The sequence below is a fragment of the Perca flavescens genome, chromosome 17, assembly GCF_004354835.1.
Source record: "Perca flavescens isolate YP-PL-M2 chromosome 17, PFLA_1.0, whole genome shotgun sequence".
Lineage (NCBI taxonomy): Eukaryota > Metazoa > Chordata > Actinopteri > Perciformes > Percidae > Perca > Perca flavescens.
Genome location: NC_041347.1, coordinates 8,722,114 through 8,741,425, shown reverse-complemented (window position 1 = coordinate 8,741,425; position 19,312 = coordinate 8,722,114). Strand labels below are relative to the sequence as shown.

General features: G+C 40.8%; 1 protein-coding gene across 1 annotated transcript in view; it reads right to left on the bottom strand.

Moving 5' to 3' along the window:
* LOC114572384 (synaptic vesicular amine transporter-like) overlaps positions 1–19,312 on the bottom strand; it is a 79,770-nt gene that overhangs the window by 21,106 nt on the left and 39,352 nt on the right. Inside the window, exons 12-15 of the mRNA XM_028603995.1 lie at positions 6,443–6,494; positions 4,512–4,575; positions 3,568–3,687; positions 899–1,032 (exon numbers count right to left, since the gene is read on the bottom strand). Coding sequence (XP_028459796.1) covers positions 899–1,032; positions 3,568–3,687; positions 4,512–4,575; positions 6,443–6,494 — 370 coding nt within the window. The remainder of the gene's footprint in view (positions 1–898; positions 1,033–3,567; positions 3,688–4,511; positions 4,576–6,442; positions 6,495–19,312) is intronic.

The following is a 19,312-nucleotide window of genomic DNA, read 5'->3' as shown; positions in this document are numbered from 1 at the left end:
TGGGCGGAGTGATATGCTCGCAGCAAACTTCTCTGAGAATATAGTTCCCGGTTTGTTTACTGTTAAAAGATGGCTGTGTCTCATGTTACGTTGTTTTTTGTACATGCTGTGACTCTACAAATCACAACATGTAAATATGAACATGTTGGTGTTATTTTGTTACTTTTGTCACAATTGGGAGCAGTAGGCTAGTTGGAACCAGTTACCTGCAGGATCTGTGCTGGGCTAAGCTAATACTGGAACCGCCAGACAGCGTTACAGCACGCACGGAGATGAGAAGGGTATGTATCGACTTGTCTTACTCTGGGGGTTACGGTGAATAAGCTAAAGTCCCAATAAGTCGGCGTGTTCCTTTAAGTACGAGAAGTGAGTACTTTTGCCATCTCTGGTAAAGTGTCCTGAGATAACTCCCGTTAGGTTATGACACACAGTTCTTTTATTGTTAACGTTTTAATTTGGCCCATTCTAACTTCTTAAAAGCAGACATGATTAGAAATAATATGCTGGTACTTTCTGTAAAGTTTTGCAGTTTTTTTATAACTTTTTTTTTTTTTATATGTCTGAAGATGCTACATGCAAAGTTTCAGGCAGATTGGGCGAAAACCACAGGAAGAGTGGTTTTGGACATTTCATGGGGAAATGGGCATATACCATGTCATGTGATTCATCTTAATTCAAGAAAAGTGGAAATGTAAGGTTTAAATGTGCGATGTGTAATGTAGGAGATATCTGCCAAAACCCATCTACCTTGATTATAGAGGCACTTGTTGGTCCACGTGGGTCATTTTTGATTGTGTGAGGTGTAACATTTTGTTGACCTTGCCTTCCAGGGCTTCCATATTTCTTTGAGTTTATAAAGAATTTCATTGACTGTATTTATGTGTGCTTTGGATCTTACAATTTTCTCTTCTTGTCCCGGTGGACTCCTGAGGAAGATGCAAAGAGGAGCAAAAATAATATCCACTATTCCAATGATGGTCATCAGCCAGGGGAAGCCAATACTCTCAGCTATGGCTCCTCCGATTGATGAACCTGCATCAGTCAGGGACAGATCACATACAATACTTGTTAAGTTTGGCTTGTTCAATTAGAGCAGCACTTGGCATTGCAACTCTGTACAGACATATTTACAACAACATCTTCATTCAGGATAAATACATGGTATAGAGCAGTGGTTTCCAAACATTTTTTCCTTGGCGCGCGCCCCTACTTATGTCTAAGAAAAGCTGAGCCCCCCCCAACTGCCGGAACACACACACACACACACACACACACACACACAAACACACACACAAAGTCTTCCTCGATGGTTTTCATGCAAATGTACATCATGATAAACCTGTTTTAACACAGCTACAGCACATTGTTTTAATTTGGCTCTAATTTAACACTAATAATCAATAACTTATTAAACTCTTATGAACATGTTTTATTCTATCATCCAGTTCATTCATGAACTAATGGCCACCTTGGGCTTGCATACCTCTGACTAGGGATGGAATGTCTGGTGTGAGGTTAGTGACAGCCAGCCTAAAGTCCTGGTGTACATCGAGCCTGTTACGGGCCTTTGTTTTTATTGTTACAAGGCCATCTCAGACAGATATGAGATATGTGATATGTGCTGAATGGGAGAATAATCCTTGTAATTACATGTTTGGCCAGTCTTGGTGCAACAGCATGTCCTTTGACGATCCAAAACTTTTTGTATCCATTCTCCTGGAAATATTTCTTTGACGCAGAATCAGCTTGAAGCAAGCTCATCTTCACAGCCGATGTATTCCACTTCCTCCATGCTAGAAATAGCATAGGGTCCATCATCCACGACTCTTTTAATAAGTACTCATCAACATCGGCAAAACATGACTTAATTTCCTCCTGGAGCAAGTTCATATGTCGGGTAAACAGTGCCACCAGACTGTTTTATCAGCAGTGGAAATTGGTGCAGCTCTCCTTTTGTCATTTTCCCAACTCTGTATTCCATTTTGCGTACAAAAGCACTGAGAGCGTTTGATTCGGAGCCTTGCATCAGCTTGTTTGTCTCATTGTAGAGAGCAAATACAGTATGTCTGCTAGGTATGCCGTTTTGATCCAGAATGCATCAGTCAACTGTTCGCACAGTTGTCAATTGTGATCTTGCAAGAATTCCTTTATTTTTTCCTGCAGTTACATAAAACGCACAAGCACTTGATCACGCGACAACCAATGTACCTCTGTGCGCTACATCCTCACACAGCTGGGCAAACAGTCTCTTGTTTGTAGGGCGAGCTTTGATGAAGTTTACAACTTTAACAACAGTTGCCAGGGTGTCACTGAGGTCTTCTGAAAGTTTTTTACTGGCTAAGGCTTGGCGATGTAACATACTTTACAACTGAATGGCAAAGGGAACATTTCTAAGTGTCTTGTGCATCTGTTTGTGACAATCTTTGACAGTGTCATCAGAGAGTGGGACGGTTTTCACTTCCACCACCTGTGGGCCACACAGTCTCTCTACAATTTTCAGGCAGGCGGGTTTATTAGATGCTCTCCAATAGTGTGTGGCTTTTTAGCCTTGGCAATTAATAGCGAACACTCAAATGACGCTTCTGTGGCTCTGTGTAAATGACTGCCGGCTCTTTCAAATGCTTTTCTGATGTCCGTGGATCTTTTTGATAGTGCATGTTGCTTTTTCCTCTCAAAAAAGTCCTGGCCTTCTCCTGGTGTTTTGTTTCTTGGTGTCGTTTCATTTTGCTTGGCTTCATGCTGTCATTAGCTAGCTTCTCGCCACAAATGACACAATCTGGCCAAAATGTGTCCTGTCCTTCAATAAAACTGAAGTTGAGGTAACTCTCGAGATATAGCCATACTCAGTCATCAGCACTTTTACATTTCTACGACATGTTTCATCCATAAAAGTGTAGTTGCCGTGGCGGTAGGAAAAACGAGGATGATAGCAGCTAGCAGCTAACCTGATGACAGCAAGGTTCCCAGGTTAAGAGGTCCCGGAGGTTTGACCTACTAAGTAGCCTGCCTACAATTTTAAGCAAGAACAAAAAATATAGTTTTTATACAGACTTGTATACAATATCTATTCTAGTGTATTATATATTTTTTTTTTATGTGCACTCCAAGCTGTAGTTCCAATGAGACAACCTGTAGGGGGACCGAAGAGGGAAAAGTTACAGTGTCGCTTTAAAATACAGTGTCCTGAAAAAGGGGCGTTTCTTTTTTTGCTTAGTTCCATTCCAAATATTCTGAGTCAGTATTCTAGGTTAAATGCTGTTATTTGTTACATGGAAACACATACGGTACTTGCTGTGTAATAATCAAAAATTAGTGCTAGAAGATGCATAACCACCTGTTTCTATTTAATGTCATGGTTACATTGCCTTAACCTAGACACCAAGTACCACAACCATTAGCTGGAAACACATATGGTCATGTCCTAATAATAACTAATGAGTCAGGCCAAAATCAAGATCAGCCAAAGATTTCTAGGGATTGGACACTTTCTGTCTCTTTTCAAATTCAAAGACACTTTAGAGATATAATAGTCTATAATATTGCTAAGGTTTCATGGTTCCTTCTTACCTAAAGCAAATCCCATGCACAAAGCCACATCAGCAATGGCATACACACTTCCATAAACAGACACATGGCGCAGGTCCACCAGGTCACCCATGATAGGCATCATAGACAAGTCCACCATGCCTGTAACACAACACAGACTATATAGCTCTTACATGCTCAGCCATGGGAACACTTGTACTTCAGGGTTTCCCGCAGCACTTTGCAGTTAAGATGTCCGCCTAAACAACACACGCCTGCCGCCTTAACTAAGTCGTAAAAAAAAAAGTATATAAGCAATATTCGCCGTGTTACTCTGTCTTGTTTTCTCCTTTTCATTCCAAACCGTGACCAACGCCAGTCTCCCTTCTCTGTAGAATGCATTAAAAAAATAAATAATAAAAAACAAATCAGTTTTTACAATCTTTAAATATGTGATATGCCTCTGAATCGTGTGATGCGTCCGCACAGCCGCATCTGGTGGTTGAATGTCATCGCGCTATCTATCATAGTTCGCCAAACATGCTACAACATTCTTTATCCAGGGATACATTTTTTTTTTTTTCCCATCTGGCATTTGGATAGCCGACAATCAACCTGTTAATCTTTCCTCATTGCTTCGTTCCCTCCAGGGCAGACGTTATTAAATGAATAACGTTAGTTGAGTTAAAATCCCGTTTCTGGTGAGCAAATGAATGAGCTTGGCTTTCAGTCTGGGGTTTATTTCGGACACCACACACACTGTGTACAAAACTTAAACTTATACCACCAACTCTGCTCCGGTCACATCTACACATCTGCTTTTCTCTTTCTCTATCTCTCTTCTGCCCACTTCTGACACACACAGAGCTCTCTTAAAGGACCCCCCGCCCCCCTCTGACAGCAAACCCCACCCTACCCTCTTAACTAACACATTTTCTCCGAGAAACCCTGTACGTGATAAGCATAGTATTACATTTATGACTTACCAATAGCAAAACCAACACCAAAGATTGGAACAATCAGACCATAGATGTTTTTGGCAAATGGAACCTAGAACAGAACAGATTTATGAAAATGTATATTTATGTTTATTCAATTTGAATTCATTCATTTGTATTGGAGTGTAAACGACAAACATTTTCCATTTGGGAGCGATGCTGGCTGCTTTTTGATATTAGCATTGAAATCACTGTGAATTCAGACTCCCATTGGCAGAATGAGGGGTGAATGAATTTGGAGAGTCATGAGATATAGAACAGGTGGATAATGTGGATCATTTGGACAATCTGGATGTTTTTTACCCTAGAAAAACAGTTCCAACCCTCTCAATGCTTTTTTGTACATTCAAATCCTAACCTGGCTTTGAGAATATAAACCTTTTATACTTAGTGTACATATAATGCTTTACATTCTGCATGTAGTGGCTCTACTGTTGTGTTTCTATTGGCTGAGGAATGTAAAATTTCAGGACTGATGCATCTTAATGTGTATGAATTATTAGATATTATATAACAAGTAGATCCAGGCAATCTGATTGGTCAATTAGAACGTGATCAAATCAGCATGTGCTCATCACTAAAAAATATTACTCCGCCATTTCCATGGCAACAATGTAACTTCCAGAGTGGAGTCAGAAATCAGTAGGCTACAATATTGATTCATTGATCATTTTGTTGTTCATTTTGATTCATATGGTGGACCTAGATGATTTTGATGAATGGTTGGAAGAGGATTTGAAGAACACAAAAGCAAAAACAATGACAGTAGTGTCGCATTGTCATTATGTAGTTAAATATTATTGGAAATGTTTGGATCACATCAGCTTTGCCAGTGAGTGTTCGCGGTGTGAAGTTGGCGGACGTAGGAGCTAAATCTAAAAATGTATTGCCGGCAAAGGGAGGGTTAAGTCTTTTTTGACGAAAGGTCCCCAAACTCCTCTGGTGGCCCCTTAAATAAATAATGAACAGTCCCTAAGAGGTGGAAAGTAACAAAATACATTTTACTCACTCAAGCTTTTAAAATCGGGATTTTAAAATGTACTTCATTACGTTTTGAGTGAAGTATTGTATTTTGCTACATTACAAATCCCATCCGTTACTGAGTAAAAAAACAAAAAACTTTGACTAACGAAAATCAAAAGGAAGAACAAAAAAATCGTGCCCGGAACAGCTACACCAGACCTGGGCATTCGTTTTTTGTACGAACGTATGCAGCTTCTTCTTCTCTGGTTGCAAGTCGCAATTAAAAGGAAGTAGAAGAAGAACTGCAATGTGTCGGACGGTTGGACCCATAGTTAGACAGTAAGAAAGGTCGGACCCATGGATGTGTCGGTGAACCACGAACTGAGTGGGAGACGTTAGCATGGACGTGAATGAGCTGTTATCCCTCAAATATGACAGCTCATGGGAAAGAAAGAGGTTGATACAGAGTGCCGAGGTTTTAACCAAACATGGACCTCTAAGTTTTTATTTACTGAAATCAAAGGTAAAGCTGTGTGCTTAGTTTGTGGAGAACAGATCGCTGTGTTAAAGGATTATAATTTGAATCGGCACTACAATACTAAACACACAGAGAAATACAACAACTTGACTGATGCAGAGCGGGCACGGACATCTGAAGCTTTGCTAGTTACGCTGCAATAGCAACCAGGCATCCAGGGATGCAGCAGTCAAGACCAGCTTTGTGATATCCCACAAAATCGCCAAAATCAGTAAGCCATTTTCTGAATTGGTTTAAAGAAATGCCAATAAACCAGAGCATGTTTTTCTCCTATCCGATGATGTTGTGTGGACTAGCCAGAACTTCCTCCAAAGCGCTGTAGAGGAAGGTTTGGCAAAATGAGAGAGTTCAGTTCCAGTGCTGAAATATCTAATATCTGAATTCCCACTAATGGTGTAGTTGTCAGCCTTATACTTACACATATTACACTGACTCCAACCAGCACTATTCCAATGAGAGCACAAAGCCATCTGTCAGGGAGAGAAGCCAGGGTCAGTGTTATCAAAATGAAAACACTTTTACAAAGATAAATCAGTCTTTGCTTAAAGTTAGAAAATAATGTATGTTTTTCATGTATATAACACATATGTACATACATATGTTTAATATTATATTTTACCTCATTACATAGTGTACATAAACATAACTCATGAAATACTGTAAATTACTTTTTCTTAACAGAGTTATGTACACTCTCCCACCCAATATCATATCACAGATGTTGCTATAGCTGGGAATGAACAGTGTAGGTAACAAATCTCTATAAGCATAATGTGTATTATTCTTTTGGCCAGTAGTTTTTATTGGCAGCCAATGGCAAATTAACTTTTTTTTTTCTATGGGGATAATGTGGAGGTGGGGTAATTTCTTCTTTTTTTCTGAAACACGTGTGTTTGAATTAACACACGCAACATAAGTTAAAGAAAATCTTTAGAAAACAGATTGACTCAAAAGGATTCAGTTACAAAGACCAGGTCCAGTTGGAAGTATCAGACGAGCCAATCAGAGTCCAGTATTCAATCACCAGGGCAAAGATGCTTTGATTCTACTTATATAACTCACCATTCATTTGTTCCACATTTGATCAAGCAACATTCAATATATATTTTAATAGCAATGCACTAAATAAGTAGCCTGACAAGGCAGACCCACATCAAGATGTTGGGTCTGGGAACTCACCACTGACAGGGCTCAATTCGAGGGGCGGGATAAACGGTTGTCTTTCAAATTCTCTCTGTACGTAATAGGATAGAGCTACAACCAGGCAGAGCAACAAAGAAGGTAGTGTCACTGTAGCGAAGCTAGTTGATAGATTAAACTTTGGCCGTATCCGGTCTCCGAAGACATCTTCTTTTTTTAAGAATGATTTCTGTGCCGTTCTTTGTTCTTTTCTCAAAGAAAAGCTGAACTCCAAGTCTTCCAGAAGACCGCTGTCCCCAGCAGCAGCAGCCATAAGCCCGCCCACCGACTCTGTACACGATGTGATTGGCCTGACCAGAGTTTGGTTTTTCCAGCTCGCAAGTCAATGGAGAGTGCCTAGACCCACCTGGCTGCAAAATAATTGCACTGCCGGTAGGGTGCGTCTAGATTTTTAGGCTACTAAATAGGGCTACTAATGTATTTCAATAGTGCTCCCATATAGTTCTCAGTAAACAAGGTGGACACAGAATGTTTGATGAGGTTTATGGACACTAAATAGGAACTCTCATTACACATTTTGCCTTTGAATCATAAAACTGTTGCCATCTCCAACCAAATACCACCTGAAGCAACCCCAGTGCCCTAAAATATCTAACAGTTCAAACAATGATGCAGCCATATATGGATATAAAACTCCCAACTTGACTGGATTTGAAATTTCATTGACATTAGCTTACGTTTACACCAGGCTCACGTTAATGTGAGGTCTAATGATTTAACACATGGTAAAAAGACTGCCCTGGTTTTCTTTATTGCAATAACAAGGATGGTCTTGGCCAATGGTTTTTATAAAAGGTAATTGTATTTTTTTTTCATTGCCCTGTCATCACACCCTGAATCTGTAGACATTTTGATGTAAATTCCAGATGTGTGAGAGATGAATTTGAATTACATTTTTAGTCAAAAGTCAAAATGGAGAACAGACACAGCCACCAAACCACACAGAATAAACAAGTCATAAATATCAACCATCTGAAAGCTATTTTATCCTGAAATATACAGCACCGTCACAATATACACACGAAACAATGTTTTTAACAACTGAGGCCGGAAACTGCACAGAATGGAGGAGATGTTTCTTGTAGAGATAAAGTTAAATGCTTTGAGTTGGTCTAGTACAACTGCCACACAGAGGATATGAAGGAAATAGAAGGTGAACTGAGAGTTAGGCAGCACAAATCTGTACTGTCTTACCTCTTTAACAATATAGCAGGTTATGTATGTGTGTATTAGTGATTTCATCAGCTCCCCTTCAACAAGGGTGTGTGTCCTGCTGTAGCAGTGCTCTGCTTTGGACGACGGACTCAAGGATCAACATGAGGCTGTTACTGCAGGTATTGAGGCTGTATATAATATGGGAGTTGGGATAAGCTTCTAATTTAACAGGAAATCCCCATTATGACTTACCAGAAAATAATACTGAAGTTCCCCTCACCATTCAAAACATTCCCCTTTTTCTTTCAGGTAACACAGCCAGAATTCTACTTCAAATGACGTGACTTTCTTTTTTTGTTTTTTTTACACGGAAACACATATGGTACTTTCTGTGTAAGAACCACCAATTAGCACTGCACAAACTCCTATGTTTGTGGTGGAACATTGGGAAAAAAAAACTATTTGTAAAGCAGCCCATAGTGTATTTCCAGAAGGCTTTGGGGAGGGCTTACATTTATTGGTTACACTAGGGGCCGCTACTATGTGTATTGGCCCTATAAAAGTGTGTAACTTTTTAATAATAATAATAAGCATCCGTTACATTCAAGCCATTGCCAAATGAGTTGCTACAAAGCTAACTAGAACTGCAAGCAGTTATGACGGGGTCCAAGCCTCCCGGTGCCAGTCGCCCATTACGCGAGTTGCCCCCGACTACCCGGGGAGCGCGCAAAAGTGGGACCCAAAGTGTAACGAGAGCAAACGTCAGTAAATATCGAGAGGTTTGCCATTGCAAATATCCCAGAGCCCTAAAGGATTTTTGACCACCTCTGGTCCGTCTGGCTTTATTTTCTATAAAGGCTTGTAAAAGCTTGTAAAAACTGGGCTATTAGAATATTTGTGCTGCAGTGAGGTCACTTCAAAGTTAAAAAGGTTCTAGGACCATAAAGACAAATAAATAAATAAACGGAACATGAATCTCACAGATATATATTGATTTCACACACATAGCAATAAAAGCTAAGCCAATCTCCTTTCCTAATATGCATTATGAGGCAAACAGTGAAAAAATAAAAATTGTATACAGTGGACAAAATATCTAAATTTTTTCTAAACAAGTCCAGACGCTTTTTTCCTCATGATATTCACTTATGCCAATACTTATGCCAATACTAAAATAATAATGTCATATTTATTGATATCACACACACAGCAATGCCACACAAGCATTTGTGTTGTCTAAAACCGTTCTATATATTTGGAGTCATCCAGTGCAACAATAAACATATTGAACAGTATAACTCATATAAAAGACAAACTATTTTGTTATTACTATTACATTTCTTACAGTGTATCAATCTTGGATGTAACAGTATGGACTAATTGCACAAAGACCTGAAAAATTCTGGACTTCAAGGCTGGATACAAAACCTTCTGTAAGGGCTAGGAAGACATCAGCAAAATGGGGCAACTGTTAGCTTTTAGCTCCAAAAGACTGTATGTATGGGCTGAAATATGTGCCATCTGAAACTGAATTTGAATCATTTATATTTGAATTTGAATTGCTAAACTTGAATTATTGCATTGAAAAACTGAATTTGAATCATATAATTTGAAATTGTATTGTTTAATTTGAATCATTGCATTGAAAAACTGAATCTGAATAGTATCATTTGAAATTGAATTTATTTGTTTGTAACTGAAGTCCAATAAAATTTGATCCTCACTGAAAATTCAACTCTCTATATATCTTCACATACAGTTCTCACAATTCAGATTCAGTTCTCAAAATTCAATTTCAAGTTACTGTGACAGACATCCGGGTAGTTGGAGGATGAAGGAAGAGCAATCGACCGTACGTCATCCTTCCACCGCTGGTTGTCGGGGTGGTGCCCAGCTAATGATGTGGGCTATGTGAATAACTGGGGGGCGTTCTGGGGAAAGCCTGGTCTGATGGAGAGAGACGGCATTCATCCCACCTGGGACGGAGCCGCTCTCATATCAAAAAATCTGACCGAGTTTATCAGACATAAACCATGACAACCCAAGTTTGATATTAGTAATCAGGGGTGCAGTACTACGCGCCCCTCGGTGCTTCCGTTGGAGCAGTCACACACTCATAGTCTAATAAGCACGGTGTCTGTCCCCCGGCTCAGATCGGTTAAATCAAAGGTAAACAAAAGATGCGCTATACTTAACAACCTAATTGGAATTAAAAAGACTGCAACGATTGAACAAAATAGGAAAATTAGATGTGGACTATTAAATATTAGATCTCTGTCTTCTAAAGCATTATTGGTTAACGAGTTGATATCAGATAACAACATTGATTTATTTTGTCTTACTGAAACCTGGCTGGGCCATGAAGACTATGTCAGTCTAAATGAAGCCACTCCTCCCAGTCATATTAATACTCAAATTCCTAGAGGCTCAGGCCGAGGAGGGGGAGTTGCAGCCATCTTTGATGCAAGCCTGTTAATTACTCCTAAACCTAAACTAAATTATAACTCCTTTGAAAGTCTTGTTCTTAATCTTCAACATCCAAAATGGAAAACATAACAGCCAATTACATTCGTTGTTATTTACAGGGCTCCAGGTCCGTATTCAGAATTTTTATCTGAATTCTCAGAGTTTTTATCATGTTTAGTCCTTAAATCAGACAAAGTACTTATTGTAGGTGATTTTAATATCCATGTGGACGTTGACAATGATAGCCTTAGTACTGCTTTCAACTCATTACTGGATTCAATCGGTTTCAGTCAGAGTGTGCACAAGGCAACGCACTGTTTTAACCACACCCTCGACCTTGTGCTGGCATATGGTATTGAAATTGAGGATTTAATAATATTTCCGCAGAATTCGGTATTATCAGATCATTCTTTAATCACTTTCGAATTCTTACTACCTGACTATATTAAATTAGATAAAAGCTTCTACACCAGATGCCTATCTGACAGTGCTATAGCTAAATTTAAAGAAGATATTCCAACAGCATTCGACTCTATGTCATGCCTTAACATAACAGAGGACCTCTATGTTAACCTCAGTCCCTCTCAAATTGATACATTTGTAGATGGTGCTACGACTTGCCTACGGACGACCTTAGACTCCGTTGCTCCCCTGAAAAAGATGATGATGAAGCAAAGGAAATTAGCACCTTGGTATAACTCCCAAACTCGCAAATTAAAACAAATCTCGCGAAACCTCGAATGTAAGTGGCGCTCCACCAAAGTGGAGGAATCCCGTTTGGATTGGCAAGAAAGTCTGAAAACCTATAGGAAGGCCCTAAGAAAGGCCAGATCAGACTATTACTCATCACTAATAGAAGAAAACAAGAACAACCCAAGGTTTCTTTTCAGCACTGTAGCCAGGCTGACAGAGCCATCTATTCCTCTAGCTCTGAGTAGTGATGACTTCGTGATCTTCTTTAATGATAAAATTACAACAATTAGAGATAAAATTCATCACCTTTTGACCTCAACTTCTGGCGGTTCACCTTTGGACGCAGAGTCGCTAGAAATGACGACTAGTCTCGACATGTACTTGGACTGCTTTTGTCCTATAGACCTCCAACAATTAATGTTGAAGGTATCCTCAGCTAAGCCATCTACCTGTCTCTTAGACCCCATCCCAACGAGATTACTCAAAGAAGCGTTACCCGTGGTAAACACTTCATTACTAGATATGATCAATATGTCCTTATTAACAGGTTATGTACCACAGTCATTTAAAGTAGCTGTGATAAAACCTCTTCTGAAAAAACCCACCCTCGATCCTGAGGTCTTAGCAAACTATAGACCTATATCTAACCTTCCCTTTCTATCCAAGATCCTTGAGAAGGTGGTTGCTAATCAGTTATGTGATTTTCCACAGCTTATTTGAAGACTTTCAATCAGGATTTAGAAAGCATCATAGCACAGAGACGGCACTGGTGAAAATTACTAACGACCTTTTAACTGCTGCAGACAAAGGACTTGTCTCCATTCTTGTTTTACTAGATCTTAGTGCTGCTTTTGACACTATTGACCATTCAATCCTGTTACAGAGATTGGAACACTTGGTTGGCATTAAAGGAATTGCTCTGAGCTGGTTTAGGTCCTATTTCTCTGATCGATCTCAATTTGTTAATGTTAATGATAAATCCTCCAAGTACGCGAAAGTTAGCCATGGGGTTCCTCAAGGCTCAGTGCTTGGACCAATTCTATTCTCCTTATATATGCTTCCTCTAGGCAATATTATTAGCAAACACTCAATTAACTTTCACTGTTATGCGGATGACACCCAATTATACTTGTCAATCAAACCAGACAAAACTAGTCAGCTAGCTAAATTTCAAGCGTGCATTAAAGATATAAAATCCTGGATGACCTATAATTTTCTGATGTTAAACCCTAACAAAACTGAAGTTATTGTACTGGGACCCAAACACCTCAGAACCTCATTATCTAAAGACATAGCTACTCTGGATGGTATTGCCCTGGCCTCCAGCACTACTGTCAGAAATTTAGGAGTCATTTTTGATCAGGATATATCCTTTAATGCCAATCTAAAACAAACCTCAAGAACAGCCTTTTTTCATCTTCGTAACATTGCCAAAATTAGGAATATCCTGTCTCAAAACGATGCTGAAAAACTAGTCCATGCATTTGTTACTTCCAGGCTGGACTATTGTAATTCCCTACTGTCAGGTTGCTCGAATAAGTCCCTTAAGACTCTCCAGCTGATCCAGAATGCTGCAGCACGTGTTCTGACAAGAACTAAGAAAAGAGATCATATTTCTCCTGTATTAGCTTCTCTGCACTGGCTTCCTGTTGAATCCAGGATTGAGTTTAAAATCCTTCTATTGACCTACAAAGCTCTAAATGGTCTAGCAGCATCATATCTAGAAGAGCTCCTAATACCCTATTGTCCCACTAGAGCACTGCGCTCCCAGAATGCAGAGTTACTGGTGGTACCTAGAGTCTCTAAAAGTAGAATGGGAGCAAGAGCCTTCAGTTATCAGGCTCCTCTCCTATGGAACCCGCTCCTGATCTGGGTTCGGGGGGCAGAAACTGTAATCGCTTTCAAGAATGAACTTAAAACTCTTCTATTTGATAAAGCTTATAGTTAGGGAGTGAGGAGTTGCAGTGTTCACCTAACTGGCCCACCTGCTTCTCTTCATAATTGTTAGATTAATAATACATAACAAAGCAGAGGGAGGCAGGCCAGCCAAGCCCGATCCGGCAGGGGGAGAGTTCTAAGCCCGAAAAAGCTACCTCTCCTTATAACCTGTCTCTCTTAGTTACGCTGTTATAGTTACGCTGTTATAGTTTAGACTGCCGGGGGACTTCCTTCCTTCGAAACACTGAGCTGCTCTCTCCTCTCCCTTTCTATTACTATTACTATTTGTGTGTATCCAGTCCCAGCAATGCTTGTTACTAATCCTAGCTTCTGGGGAGTTTACTCCCCGGAGTCCTTATGTTTTTTCCCCCAGCGTATTTCCTTGGAGAACGTTGGCACCAAGATCCTGGTTCCAGCTGTCGCCGTGGTCCTGCTGCACTCCCTGCTGCAATGTCATGCTGCTTCCTGCTGAACCCTGCTGCTTCCTGCTGAACCCTGCAGCTTCCCGCTACATCCAGTCACTGATCCATTATTAATGTGACTATTATCGCCACTGTTCATCACACCCCCAACCGGCCCGTCAGACACCGGTTTCTTCCCAAGAGGGAGTTTTTCCTCGCCACTGTCACACTGCTTGCTCTTGAGGGAATTACTGTAATTGTTGGAATTGTTGGGGCTTTGTAAATTATAGAGTGTGGTCTAGACCTACTCTATCTGTAAAGTGTCTCGAGATAACTCTTGTTATGATTTGATACTATAAATAAAATTGAATTGAATTGAAATTGAATTGAATTAAATTAGATCGATAGGTAAAGTTCAGTGGCGCAGGATTAGCACTAAAGTTGCCAGACTGTTGTGCTGTTTATGGATGTTGGAACGAAAGAAATGAAAAAAACAAACAGCAAGGGATAACAGTTCACAGGTGAGAATGTGTTTTAAGATATAAATGCCGCCTTGGACCTGCAATCTGAGCTCCGGCGGCGGCGGGAGGTGGAGAGTTCCGTGGCCCGACGGCACCGTCTCTTTCCCCGGGCAGGAACACAGCTTTGCCTCGCTGGTGCACCGGTCCCCGCTGATCCAGATGGGACCGGCCAAAGACAGAGTGGTGATAGGGAGGATCTTCCATGTAGTCCAGGACGACCTGTATGTAGATTTCGGCTGGAAGTTCCACTGCGTTTGCCGGTGGCCGGCGGACGGAGAGAAGCTAAAGTGGCAGCAGAGTCCGTCTGTGGCTGCAAGATCTGGAGCTCACTGCCCGCTTCCTGGGAGACAAAACTGACACCACGCTGCTGGAGGCCCGGGCCATACTGCTGGGACGGCTGGAGGGAATGGAAGCCCGGGAGAACTAGAACCAGGACTCAGCGGAGCGGACTGTCACAGCCTGCTGAAGTTTAAATCAGAGGTTTCCTAAAGGGAGTCTGGCGGTACTTGGACTGTGGACGACGAAACATGACTTGAAGTCTTGTTAAATAAATAACTACATGCAGAAATAAATGAATAAATAGTGGATGGGTGACCCTGGACATTTCAGTCTGTTTAAACTTCACTTTGAAGCAGAACCTCTTAGTTCAGAAAGGTGAATTCTATTTGGACTCAGATCTGTGAACTGATTATAATAAATATTCTTTGTATTAACACATTAATTAGTCTCTTTGTTTTGTTTACTGCACATTATGATAAAGCTAGACTTTTAAATCACAAACAAAAATAACTTTAATATGTATATAAACGCTCTTAGGAAGGAGACAGACTCAAATAATAATTTACTATTTTGCGTTTCAATGTGGAAACATCTTGTATAAACTCAGGGTACTGGCTCTTACATCACCTTGTATTGCAGGCTTGCTGATGTACAAAGTAAACCAATGCAATTCAAATGTTTAAATTAATTAACATGTATTTTCAAATATGGATAGTCACACTATTTTGCATGCAGTAGGCTAGGCTAAAGTAAGTAGCGATAGTTCATTTTAAGTTTACTTAAGTGGAAGAATGTGACTAATAAACCTAGGCCTACTAACACCAGGCATTACATTTTGAACATTGTGAACAGGTAGATTATATTATCTATGAGTCTCTGGGTCAAGGCGAGGCAAGCACTTCTTCCTCGTTTCATGGTGGGTACTGTGCTCCAAAACGTAGGTGCTGATTGGCTGAAGAGGAGTCCTGTGTATCTGCGCCACTGAACTCTACCTATCGATCTGCGCTCAATTGCTCTTCCTTCATCCTCCAACTACCCGGATGTCTGTCACAGTAATTTGAAATTGAATTTTGAGAACTGAATCTGTATTGTGAGAACTGAATGTGAAGATATATAGAGAGTTGAATTTTCAGTGAGGATCAAATTTTATTGGACTTCAGTTACAAACAAATAAATTAAATTTCAAATTATACTATTCAGAATCAGTTTTTCAATGCAATGATTCAAATTAAAAAATACAATTTCAAATTATATGATTCAAATTCAGTTTTTCAATGCAATAATTCAAGTTTAGCAATTAAAATTCAAATATAAATGATTCAAATTCAGTTTCTACTGGCACATATTTCAGCCCATACGTATGTTTATATATACATATATTATAATTACGCAACCTTAAATCAATCGATCCCCACCATCTCTCTGACCTGCTCTCCACCACTCTCCACCTGGACTCAACCCTTACCTCACCTTATGATCTCACAAACCACCTCAACTCCACCTTGTCTACCTCCCTCAACACTCTGGCCCCCCTCAAAACAAAAACTGTCACTTTTAACACCTCTTCACCCTGGTCCACATCTGCACTCCGGAAAATGAAACAAACTGGCCGCCAACTTGAACGTCTGACAAAGAAATCACCTCTCACAGTCCATCATGAAGCCTATAAACTCCACCTCACTGTCTACAAAGACGCCCTCATTGCTGCCAAATCTGCCTACCTCTCAACCATCCTCACCAACCCCTGCCAAAACCCCAGAACCCTCTTCTCCACAGTGAACAACCTCCTCAAGACTCGGACCAACACCCTCCCTACCTCTACTCCAGATCTCTGCAGCTCATTCCTCCACTTTTTCGCTGACAAAATCAACATAATTTACCAATCCCTATCCCCTATATCTGACCTTCCAGTATCTACTCCAGTACCCACAACGGCCCATCTCTCCTGACCTCCTGACCCCTCCTCCACATTGCCTCTTCTCCAAGTTTGACCCGGTCACCCCTCCTGAAATCTCTAAACTCATCAGCTCTTCCAAACCCACTACCTGCTCCCTTGACCCCCTCCCTACTCCACTCCTGAAGTCTTGCCTCCCCGTCCTATGCCCCTACCTCACTAACCTCTTCAACTCCTCACTGTCCCTTGGAACTGACCCTTGTGCCTTCAAAACTGCCGCTGTCACCCCAATCCTTAAAAAACCTGGTCTGGATCCCTCCTCCCTCAACAACTACTGCCCAATATCCAACCTCCCCTTTCTTTCTAAAACCCTCAAACGTATAGTGGCCTCACAACTCCAAACCCATCTTCATGCCAACAACCAATTCAAACCCCTACAATCTGTTTTTCACCCCCTCCACAGCACTGAAAACCACTCTCCTCAAAGTCCTCAACAACCTCCTCACCTCTGCTGACACCGGTTCTCTCAACATTCTCATCCTCCTCGACCTGAGTGCAGCCTTCGATACCATGAGCCATAACATCCTGCTCACCAGACTAAAAGAGCTCGGTATCGAAGGTACTGCACTCAGCTGGCTCCACTCCTACCTCTCCAACAGATCCCACTTCATCTCTCTCCATAACCACACCTCTGCCACAGCCAAAGTCACTCAAGGCATTCCCCAAGGCTCTGTACTCGGCCCCCTCTTCATCATCTACATCCTCCACTTTGGTCAGATACTCTGCCACTTCAACCTGGACTTTCACTGTTACACCGATGACACCAAGATCTACCTCAGCACCCCCACAATCCTCCCCTCTCCCACATCAACTCCTGTCTGTGAGCTATTAAAACCTGGATGCAACACAACTTCCTCAAACTCAACAGCAATAAAACAGAATTCCTCCTCATAGGCTCCAAATCCACACTCAGCAAAACCAATAACCCCACTCTCACCATCGACGGCACCATTGTCTCCCCATCTCCCCAGACCCGCAACCTTGGCGTGATCTTCGATTCCACCCTCTCCCTTGAGCCCCACATCCATCATATCATTAAAGTGCCCATATTATGAAAAAAACACTTTTTCTGGGATTTGGGGTGTTATTTTGTATCTCTGGTGCTTCCGCACGCATACAAACTTAGAAAAAAATACGGTTTCTGAATGTGTCCTGCCTTCAGTCTCTGGGTGAGCTGTTCAAAATCGGCACGGCTTTCTACATCACAAGCCGAAATGAGCTGGCTAACCGCAACCGTTAGCTCGTAGCATTAGCGTTAGCGTTCTCAATAGCAAAGCACTGCTACAACACACACAAGTTCACCATAATCTATGAAAGAATTACACTACTGGTCAAAAGTTTTAGAACACCCCCATTTTTCTAGTTTTTTATTGACATTTTAGCAGTTCAAGTCAAATGAATAGCTTGAAATGGTACAAAAGGTAAGCGGTGAACTGCCTGAGGTTAAAAAAAAGTAAGGTTACCCAAAACCGAAAAATAATGTACATTTCAGAATTTTACAAAAGGCCTTTTTCAGGGAACAAGAAATGGGTAAACGATGTAAAGCTGTTCTGCAGCAATGGAGGTTGATCAAGCTTTGAAAGTTGGTGCTACCTATTCCCACAAGTGTTCCAACTTGTCTGGATTACTTACAACCCCCTTTGTTTGTATAAAAGTATTGTTGGAACACACTGTACTACCGTACCCTCATGAGCATTATGAACAGTATTGTACTGAAGAAAGTAGTGAGTTGCCTTAAAAATGGCGGGAAAAAGGCAATTAACAATGGAAGAGAGACAGACCATCATAATACTTAAGAATGTTGGTCTTTCCTACAGAGAAATTGCGAAGAAAGTCAAGGTGTCAGTGAGTACAGTATTCTTCACCATCAAAAGGCACTTAGAAACTGGGGGAAACTCTGACAGGAAGAGGTCTGGGAGACCCGAAGCCACAACAGAATCAGAAGACAAGTTTCTGAGAGTCAACAGCTTGTGTGATAGGCGGCTCACAGGACGACAGCTTCAAGCACAGCTTAATAGTGGTTGTAATAAGAAGTCTCAGTTTCAACTGGAAAGAGAAGACTTGGAGCTGCAGGTTTGGTAGGTCCAGTTGCAGCAAGAAAGCCATTGCTAAGACGTCAGAATAAGAAAAAGAGGCTTGCCTGGGCCGAGAAACACTGCCAATGGACTACTGAAGACTGGAAGAAGGTGTTATGGACTGATGACTAAAAATTTGAAATCTTCGGTTCATCACGCAGGATTTTTGTACGCCGTCGAGTAGGCGAAAGGATGGTTCCTCAGTGTGTGACATCAACTGTCAAATAGGGATGCACCGATCCGACTTTTTCAGTCCAGATACCGATACCAGGGCTTTGTGTATCTGTCGATACCCGATACCGATCCGATACCGTCGCTGAATTAATAATAAACTGTATACCTTCCACCTTATACCTTCCTTACACCATATGGAAGAGACTAAAGGCACCAGACCTTCCTAACTAAACATTACTTTCCTAACTAAGACAAAATAACATAGATGTAATGCATTAAATTCTTATTTATTTGTTATTTAAAAAACAACTGTGCATTCAAATCGAAAATATAATGTAATCAAACTTCTTAAAATAAATTTAAATAAATAATAATGGGCCATCAGTAATGGGCCACCTTTATATAGGTTTATAATGGCTTATTCTACTGTCA